Here is a 10,551-nt window from a genome sequence, read left to right as displayed (position 1 = left end):
CGGTGATGAAGATGGCGGTGGAGATGGCAGCGGTGTCGATGGAGAAGCCTTCCGGGGGCACTTCCCCGCTCCGGCAGGGTGCCGGAACAGAGACTCCTGTCCCCCAGATCTTGGCTTCGCGATGGCGGCGGCTCTGGAAGGTTTCCGTGGGTTTCGTCCTTCGTAATAGGGTTTTCGCGACGGAGGCTTTAAATAGGCGGAAGGGCAGCCTCGGAGGGGGCTCGGGGCCACCACACCATAGGGCGGCGCGGCCCCCCTCCGGCCGCGCCAAGGTGTGGTGTGGGGCCCCCGGGGCTTCCCTCCGGCGGCTCTCGGGTGTTCTGGATGGTTCCGGGAAAAATAGGAACCTCGGGTCTTGATTTCGTCCGATTCCGAGAATATTTCCTTACTAGGATTTCGAAACCAAAAACAGCAGAAAACAGTGGACCGGCACTTCGGCATCTTGTTAATAGGTTAGTTCCAGAAAACGCATAAATATGACATAAAGTATGTATAAAACATGTAGATATCATCAATAATGTGGCATGGAACACAAGAAATTATCGATACGTCGGAGACGTATCACTTGATTTCATAAGACAGTGTTTAGAGCATCTCTAGTGGTTCCTCTAAATGAGGACCTCTATATCTCCATATAGATGACCATCTATAAAGATTCCTTTTTAGATGTCCTAAGTTTTTCAGTTGAACGTCTATGTCTAGACCGTCTATATTTCTGATTTAGTCACTATCAAGTGGACCTCTTGACCTCAGATGTGTGTGGGGACGCGTGCGCGGGGAAGGATTTTGCTTTAGATGGTCCTCGCTTCGTCCTCTAGATTTGGAGGATGAGTAGAGGAAATGGATGGTCCTCTATATTTAGATGATCGTTTAGATGAGCCACTGGAAGCGTTTTTTCAGCTCATGGTCATCTGTACACATTTAGATGATCATATAGAGGAGTGATACGTCTCCAACGTATCTATAATTTCTTATGTTCCATGCTTGTTTTATGACAATACCTACATGTTTTGTTCACACTTTATATCGTTTTGATGCGTTTTCCGGAACTAACCTATTGACGAGATGTCGTAGTGCCAGTTCCTGTTTTCTGCTGTTTTTGGTTTCAGAAATCCTAGTAAGGAAATATTCTCGGAATTGGACGAAATCAACGCCCAGCATCTTAGAATTCCACGAAGCTTCCAGAACACCCGAGAGCCACTAGAGGAGAGCCACAGGGGGGCCACACGCCAGGGTGGCGCGGCCTGGATCCTGGGCGCGCCGCCCTATTGTGTGGTGGCCCCGTCAGCCCTCCGACTCCGCCTCTTTGCCTATAAAAAGGTCCCTGACCTAAATCTTCGATACGAAAAAGCCACGGTACGAGAAACGTTCCAGAGCCGCCGCCATCGCGAAGCCAAGATCTGGGGGACAGGAGTCTCTGTTCCGGCACACCGCCGGGATGGGGAAGTGCCCCCGGAAGGCTCCTCCATCGACACCACCGCCATCTTCATCACCGCTGCTGTCTCCCATGAGGAGGGAGTAGTTCATCCTCGAGGCTAAGGGCTGTACCGGTAGCTATGTGGTTAATCTCTCTCTCTGTACCCCAATACAATGATCTCATGAATTGCTTGCATGATTGAGATCCATATGATGAGCTTTGTATCACTATTAGTCTATGTGCTACACTTGTGATGTTATTAAAGTAGTCTATTCCTCCTTCACGGTGTAATGGTGATAGTGTGTGCATCGTGTAGTTCTTGGCGTAGGCTATGATCATAATCTCTTGTAGGTTATGGAGTTAATTATTACTATGATAGTATTGATGTGATTCATTCCCCCTTCATAGTGTAAAGGTGACAGTGTGTATGTTATGTTAGTACTCGGTTTAAATTGCAAAGATCTATTATGCTCTAAAGGTTACTTAAACATGAATACCGAATGTTGTGGAGCTTGTTAACTCCGGCATTGAGGTGCTCTTGTAGCCCTACACAACGAATGGTGTTCATTATCAAACAAGAGTATATGTAGCACAAAGGAAGAGAACTTATTTATTATGTGATCAATGTTGAGAGTGTCCACTAGTGAAAGTATGATCCCTAGGCCTTGTTTCCAATACTGCAAACACCGCTTGTTTACTGTTCTACTGCATGTTTACTTCCTGCAATATTACTACCATCAACTGCACGCCAGCAAGCACTTTTCTGGCGCCGTTACTACTGCTCATATTCATTCATACCACCTGTGTTTTACTATCTCTTCGCCGAACTAGTGCACCTATACATCTGACAAGTGTATTAGGTGTGTTGGGGACACAAGAGACTTCTTGTATCGTGATTGCGGGGTTGCTTGAGAGGGATATCTTTGACCTCTTCCTCCCCGAGTTCGATAAACCTTGGGTGATCCACTTAAGAGAAACTTGCTGCTGTTCTACAAACCTCTGCTCTTGGAGGCCCAACACTGTCTACAAGAATAGAAGCACCCGTAGACATCAAGCACTTTTCTGGCGCCGTTGCCGGGGAGGAAAGGTAAAAGGCACTCATGCTCCGGTCCCAGGTAACTAAGTATTTTCTGGTGCCGTTGTAAGTGCTCGAAGCTGTTTCCTTTAGATCCTGCAATTGCATCTTTTTGTTTCTTGTTCACTAGTTAGGCATAATGGAAAACAATGAGCTTTTTATTCTATTTCCTGAGTTAAGACATGGATTGTTTGCTGCGAAAATTAAAAAACCCATGGAACTTATGCATGCTAATGGGAATGTTATTAGTATGAATGCTTTGAACACCATTGTTGCTAATGCTATGGAAGAATTTAAGCTTGGGGAGGTCGGTTTTTATGAAAATGATCTCTTTAGTCCTCCGGTATTGAGGAGAAAGTTTATGTTGATTATGATATGCCTCCCATATATGATGATTATAATGATAGTGGTCTTCTGGTGCCACCTACTATGGAGGATAAAGTTTATTATGATGATACTATACCTCCTATATTTGATGATGAGAATAATAATAATAGCTACTTTGTTGAATTTGCTCCCACTACAACTAATAAAATTGATTATGCTTATGTGGAGAGTAATGATACTTTTATGCATGTGAATAAGAATGCTTTATGTGATACTTATATTGTTGAGTTTGTTCATGATGCCTCTGAAAGTTATTATGAGAGAGGAAAATATGGTTGTAGAAATTTTCATGTTACTAAAACACCTCTCTATATGCTGAAATTTTTGAAGTTACACTGGTTTTATCTTCCTATGCTTGTTACTTTGCTCTTCATGAACTTTTTTATTTACAAGATTCCTATGCATAGGAAGCATGTTAGACTTAAATGTGTTTTGAATTTGCTTCTTGATGCTCTCTTTTGCTTCAACTCTTATTTCTTGTGAGTGCATCATTGAAATTACTGAGCCCATCTTAATGGCTATAAAGAAAGAACTTCTTGGGAGATAACCCATGTCTTTATTTTGCTACTGTTTTGTTGTGTCTTGGAAGTTGTTACTACTGTAGCAACCTCTCCTTATCTTACTTTATTGCATTGTTGTGCCAAGTAAAGTCTTTGATAGTAGAGTTGATACTAGATTTGGATTACTGCGCAGAAACAGATTTCTGTCTGTCACGAATTTGGGCAGGGTTCTCTGTAGGTAACTCAGAAAAATCTGCAAATTTACGTGCGTGATCCTCAGATATGTACGCAACTTTCATTCAATTTGAGCATTTTCATGTGAGCAAGTTAAGTGCCTCTGGAAAATTCGTCTTTACGGACTGTTCTATTTTGACAGATTCTACCTTTTATTTCGCATTGCCTCTTTTGCTATGTTGGATGGATTTCTTTGTTCCATTAACTTCCAGAAGCTTTGGGCAATGTCCAGAAGTGTTAATAATGATTGTGTTACCTCTGAACATGTGAATTTTTGATTATGCACTAACCCTCTAATGAGTTTGTTTTGAGTTTGGTGTGGAGGAAGTTTTCAAGGGTCAAGAGAGGAGATGATATACTATGATCAAGAAGAGTTAAGAGTCTAAGCTTGGGGATGCCCCCGTGGTTCATCCCTGCATATTTCAAGAAGACTCGAGCATCTAAGCTTTTGGGCATCCCCTTCTTCATCAACAATTTATCAAGTTTCTTCTCTTGAAACTATATTTTTATTCGGTCACATCTTATGTACTTTACTTGGAGCGTCTGTTTGTTTTTGTTTTATTTGAATAAATTCATGCTTGTGTGGGAGAGAGACACGCTCCGCTTGTTCATATGAACACTGGTGTTCTTAGTTCTATCTTTAATGTTCATGGCGGAGTTGAAAACTGCTTCGTTAATTGCTATATGGTTGGAAACAGAAAATGCTTCATGTAGTAAATGGTATGTTGTCTTGAATAATGTGATACTTGGCAATTGTTGTGCTCATATTGATCATGTTTAAGCTCTTGCATCATGTACTTTGCACCTATTAATGAAGAACTACATAGAGCTTGTTAAAATTTGGTTTGCATGATTGGTCTATCTAAGTCTAGATATTTTCTGGTTGAGGTGTTTGAACAACAAGGAAGACGATGTAAAGTCTTATAATGCTTACAATATGTTCATATGTGAGTCTTGCTGCACCATTTTATACTTGAGTTTGCTTCAAACAACCTTGCTAGCCTAGCCTTGTATTGAGAGGAATTCTTCTCGTGCATCCAAATCCTTGAGCCAAAAACTATGCCATTTGTGTCCACCATACCTACCTACTACATGGTATTTCTCTGCCATTCCAAGCAAATACTTCATGTGCTACCTTTAAACAATTCAAAAGCTATTATCTCTTATTTGTGTCAATGTTTTATAGCTCATGAGGAAGTATGTGGTGTTTATCTTTCGATCTTGTCATTTACTTCTGACAGACTTTCACAATGGACTAGTGGCTTCATCCGCTTATCCAATAACTTTGCAAAAAGAGCTGGCAATGGGGTTCCCAGCCCTAATTAATTAACTTTCATTAATAATTCTCTTCACATGTTTTGCTCTGATTCATCAGTAAGCAACTTAATTTTCCAAATAGACACTCCTTCATGGTATGTGATTGTTGGAAGGCACCCGAGGATTCGGTTAGCCATGGCTTGAGAAAGCAAAGTTTGGGAGGAGTGTCATCCATAAATAAAATAAAATAAAAACTAAACTAAAGTACATGTGTAAACAAAAGAGAAGAGGGATGATCTACCTTGTTGGTAGAGATAACGTCCTTCATGGGAGCCGCTCTTAGAGTACCCATTACCATTCGTTGACAACAACAAACACCTCTCAAAACTTTACTTTTATGCTCTCTATATGATTTCAAAACTTAAAAAGCTCTAGCACATGATTTAATCCCTGCTTCCCTCTGCGAAGGGCCTTTCTTTTACTTTATGTTGAGTCAGTTTACCTACTTCTTTCTATCTTAGAAGCAAACACTTGTGTCAACTGTGTGCGTTGATTCTTACATGTTTACCTATTGCACTTGTTATATTGCTTTATATTGACAACTATCCATGAGATATACATGTTACAAGTTGAAAGCAATTGCTGAAACTTAATCATCCTTTGTGTTGCTTCAATGCCTTCTACTAAGAATTTATTGCTTATGAGTTAACTGTTATGCAAGTCTTATTGATGCTTGTCTTGAAAGTACTATTCATGAAAAGTCTTTGCTATATGATTCAGTTGTTTACTCATTGTCTTCATCATTGCTTTGAATCGCTGCATTCATCTCATATGCTTTACAATAATGTTGATCAAGATTATGTTGGTAGCAAGTCACTTAAGAAATTATCATTGTTATCGTTTACCTACTCGAGGGCGAGTAGGAACTAAGCTTGGGGATGCTTGATACGTCTCCAACGTATCTATAATTTCATATGTTCCATGCTTGTTTTATGACAATACCTACATGTTTTGTTCACACTTTATATCGTTTTGATGCGTTTTCCGGAACTAACCTATTGACGAGATGCCGTAGTGCCGGTTCTCGTTTTCTGCTGTTTTTGGTTTCAGAAATCCTAGTAAGGAAATATTCTCGGAATTGGACGAAATCAACGCCCAGCATCTTAGAATTCCACGAAGCTTCCAGAACACCCGAGAGCTACTAGAGGAGAGCCACAGGGGGGCCACACGCCAGGGTGGCACGGCCTGGACCCTGGGCGCGCCGCCCTATTGTGTGGTGGCCCCGTCAGCCCTCCGACTCCGCCTCTTCGCCTATAAAAAGGTCCCTGACCTAAATCTTCGATACGAAAAAGCCACGGTACGAGAAACCTTCCAGAGCCGCCGCCATCGCGAAGCCAAGATCTGGGGGACAGGAGTCTCTGTTCCGGCACGCCGCCGGGACGGGGAAGTGCCCCCGGAAGGCTCCTCCATCGACACCACCGCCATCTTCATCACCGCTACTGTCTCCCATGAGGAGGGAGTAGTTCATCCTCGAGGCTAAGGGTTGTACCGGTAGCTATGTGGTTAATCTCTCTCTCTGTACCCCAATACAATGATCTCATGAATTGCTTTGCATGATTGAGATCCATATGATGAGCTTTGTATCACTACTAGACCATGAAAGCGCGCGTTGCTGCGCCCGTCCATGTTAAAACAATATAATTAAAATGTGTAAAAAATAAAATAGATATACCAGAAAGAATTGAACGTTACAGCTAACGATAACTCGAAAACTCATGAAATTTTAAGCATGCCGAGATGAGTTATGCAGATTTGGTAAAACAATTACATATTGTTCTAATTGGTAAATACTTTGATTGTGCAAATGTCAGTTCAAACGAACCACACTGCTGCTTGATACGTGTACACAACACCACTGTTCAAAATTGAGGATACCACAATAATACACAAAATCAGCGCACCTATCACATTTTCTTATTTCACGGCTCGAGATTGTACACGCCCACTTGCAAATTTAGATGGTCACATAAAAAGTTTGTCGTTCAGTGAAAGATCAGTGCCTCCCTTGATGTTTCAGTGGTTAATTCTTACATAGCCTATGTTGTTTAAGTCCCATAGACTGCTTGCGGCTCCATTGCCTTCTTTGTTTGCTTGATTACCTTGTCAAGTCTGTTGCTTACTCCGAGGGCATTGTACACCTGACCTACAAAGTAAAACTGCTTTAGAAAAAGGAGATTGAGTAGTTCCCATAAGATGGTTGTATTGTATCGAGTGTATAAGCACACTAAAGATACAAATAAGATGAATAGCAAAGAAATATATGGATGAGCAGAGTATACTTCGCACGAGAAAATAACAATTCTAACAAAAATAGAATAAAACAAGGAAATTATGATCATATTTCTTGAGCGGGAACCCGTAAGGTTGGTCCAAAGACAGTTTTCAACGTAACCTTGATACATACTCCCTCCATTACAGTGAACATGGCGTGCATGTCTTTTAAGATTTGTATTTGTATTTGATCAAAATATATAATTCGTATCGTTGGAAAGTATTTTTCAATACGAACTAACACTATCAATTACGTACTATAATTGAGATATTGTTGCTCGATTATTTTGATCAAACTTCGCCTCGATGCCTTATTCATAGTAACAAGGTAGTAGTTACTAACCATGGTTTCCTGAAAGAAAAAAAATCACACGCTTTGTATCGTAGAAATATGCATATCATTGCATAGGTGAATTATAAGTTTATTTCCGCTGAAGGCTAGATTTCAGAAAGTAATTACAAAATAACAATAATTAGTATGAACATTGGGAAAGGAACACTTGTAACTGGATAAATTTTAACAAAAGGCACCTTTTTAATTCCATGGCATCTTGTGTTTAGGTTGCTTGCCAAGATAGTAGTTCGTGAAAAATGGACATCAGTCCCACAAATCATATGCCAAAACCTGAAGGAAAGGATTTACCTCATATTAAAGGTTGGACCTTTTTTTCTTAGTCAATGCCTCAATTTATTTTCCTGTGTAACGAGACAAATAATTTGTATTTTCTCTTGAGAGTGGGAAACAGAACAAACAGCTCCATCACCTGAAAATTGCAAGGAGAATTGAAATCCTTCACAGCTTGTATTTTCTAATTTGATGAGACATGCCAATTCATGAATAGACAAAAGGAAAAAAGGTAACAATTAGCTCACAAAAAAGAGCTAGAGGTAACTTAATGAACCAACAGGTCCATACACACTTCAGTAAACTCATACTGTATTACATGAAAACAACCAATTGAAATGGGGACTGTGAAAGATATTTGCTTGGTTGTATCATTAGTGTATTATCAAATTAGCTGATTTCACCTTATGTGAAAGCACATTTCTGCTTGACAGCTTTAGAAATTTCTTCACCACTTTCACTCCAGAGTCTCATTGCTAAATCCATCATAGTACATCCTTCTCCTACAAAAATTGATTAATAAAAGTATTTGTATTTCTATAAAATGCCTGAGATATACATTGTGAAATACAGTAGGAAGGAACAAGTAGATGCTGCTGAGAAGGCTCACGTGGTATATGTAGATGACTCCACAAAGGTTCTCTTGGAGGACCCTCTTGCACCGAAGTTAAAATGTCATCAGTGTCAACTTCATTCCTGGATATATGCAGCTTAGATACAAAATACAGGATATGAAATCCATAGAGAAAGATAGAGAACTTCAGATAACCTCGAAGGGCTAACACTATCAGAGAGATGACTTACATCAAGAAAATAACTTTTGCAAGATGTTCAAAGCTATAATCAATATATTTCGGCAAAGCTAATCCTTTAATTGGATATTAAAAAACACATACTTCAGGGTCTGGTAATAGGATCTTGAGTAAAACATGAGCTATGATCAACGACAGTTGGCATTTGGCAAAGCTACTGATCCAAACCAAATACATCACGTAATTGTATACAATATGTTTTGTCTTTTTTGTTGGCAAAGTTCTAGCTCAGTTGATGCAACCTGCTCAGCCTGGAGATAGAATATTTCCAACTTTTCCTTCTCCCGTGAACAGTGATCGAGAGAGGCGAAAGGGAAGGAGTTGAGATCCCTTGCTCCGCCGACGGCCGGATCGACGGCCACCTCCCTCTCCGGCTGCCCGTGTGGCGGCGGGAGAGTGGGGAAGCCTTCGATCTGTGCCTGAGGCCTGTAGATAGTAGGGTAAGACTCCCCGGCGGCGCTGGCAGGGTGGTGGTGGTGGCGTCGCTGTGGAATAAGGTGGCTGGAGCTTCTTCCCCATCTCGGCGTTGCCTTGTCTGGCGGAGCCGTGAAGCTTCCGGCGGTTGGTGCTCCCGGATCTACCGATTCGGTGAGCTTTTATGCTCCTGGCCGGCTTGTCGTGACGGAGGCGGCGGCCGGCTTCTTGGGTTTTTGTCCCTCGACCTCTTCTTCGTCTCGGTATGGCTTCTCATGGTCATGCTGTGGAGGTGCTGGGGGTGGTGCGGCTTGGTGCTTGTGGCCTTGGCTGCTGGACTTCGTCGCCTGTACAGGAGCTGTTCCAGGTCTTCCTCTGGTGAAGGGCGTTGCTGCTTGAACTCGAGCGGCGCTGGTTGGTCGAGCTCGGGATCGTGGTTCGAAGGCGGCGGATCCGGCCTGCTGGATCCGGGATGCGGCGGAGCATTGGGATGTTTCCCGGCTGATGGTCTTCAGAGTTTTTATCGGCTCCGTGTCGGACGGGCCCCCTTTGCAGCTTCTAAAGCCTTTTGGGCGATGGCGCTCCTCCGTGTTCGTCGCCATCGGCGTTCGCCGGCGGCTCGTGGTGTAGGTGGAGTGTGCAGTTTGACCAGGGTTCTTTGTGTATTTTTTGTTTTGATTGAGGGTCTTTCTGCATTGTGTTCGGCCACGTGTGTCTCTCGGTTGTTCCAGTGGCTTCGGGCGTGCGTTGTAATATCTGGTTTTTAATGAATTCGCCTCCCTTCCCTTCAAAAAAAACCTGCTCAGCCTGGAGAACGAAACGTGTCACACAAATACTGACTATTAAACGATAAAATAGTGTAATATTCATATCATACAAAATGAATCTTAACTTATTAGTATCATCAAGAGGCAACCAGATTTGTTCCAGGGATTCTGAATATTTCCTTGTAAGCTCGACGCTTCTCATCGTTGCTGCTTTTGTTGACATGCGAGTTCAAGTGGTAGCACGGCGGCCACCCCGGCGACCAAAATTGCTACGCCAAATTTCTACCCAGTGCGTTCTGTTCGCGGGCCGTCGCCGATGAGATCTACCGGAACTTCTTTCACGGACTCTGAGACCCTGACCTCCACGTCCTTCTTGTCAATCTTTTCCATGGAGGCTGGCGTGTTCCTAGGAAGGGAGAAGCTGGCCTGCGAGGTGAAGGAAGCATATCCCGTGCCCTCACCAACAGAGAAATCCGAACCAGCGAGCAGCCCTGAAAGAAGTACGGAAGAAACAACAAATCGGTTTGTTGTCGGAGAAAGCAAAGTACGGCGAAGCGTGATGAATGGAAGAGACAAACCCTATTGCAAGCGGCATATATGTCGAATCTCGAAGCTGATTAGGGTAGGCAGATGGAAAGGGTCGGTTACGCGATCGCCGGCGTCGGTTTCTAGACGCATAATTAAAGGATATAGAGAAGGGGAGGCGACATGTGCAGCCATTGTCCGTCGAAC

General features: G+C 42.5%; 1 protein-coding gene across 1 annotated transcript in view; it reads right to left on the bottom strand.

The window, feature by feature from the left end:
- Nucleotides 1-10,101: 10,101 nt before the first annotated feature.
- The window catches only part of LOC124690053 (mitogen-activated protein kinase kinase kinase 18-like), a 2,572-nt gene continuing 2,122 nt past the window's right edge, over nucleotides 10,102-10,551 (bottom strand). Inside the window, exon 2 of the mRNA XM_047223495.1 lies at nucleotides 10,102-10,310. Coding sequence (XP_047079451.1) covers nucleotides 10,102-10,310 — 209 coding nt within the window. The remainder of the gene's footprint in view (nucleotides 10,311-10,551) is intronic.

This window comes from Lolium rigidum, chromosome 2 (genome assembly GCF_022539505.1).
Source record: "Lolium rigidum isolate FL_2022 chromosome 2, APGP_CSIRO_Lrig_0.1, whole genome shotgun sequence".
Taxonomy (NCBI): Eukaryota; Viridiplantae; Streptophyta; class Magnoliopsida; order Poales; family Poaceae; genus Lolium; species Lolium rigidum.
The sequence above is the reverse complement of the archived record's forward strand: the minus strand, read 5'-3'. Positions and strand labels throughout refer to the sequence as shown.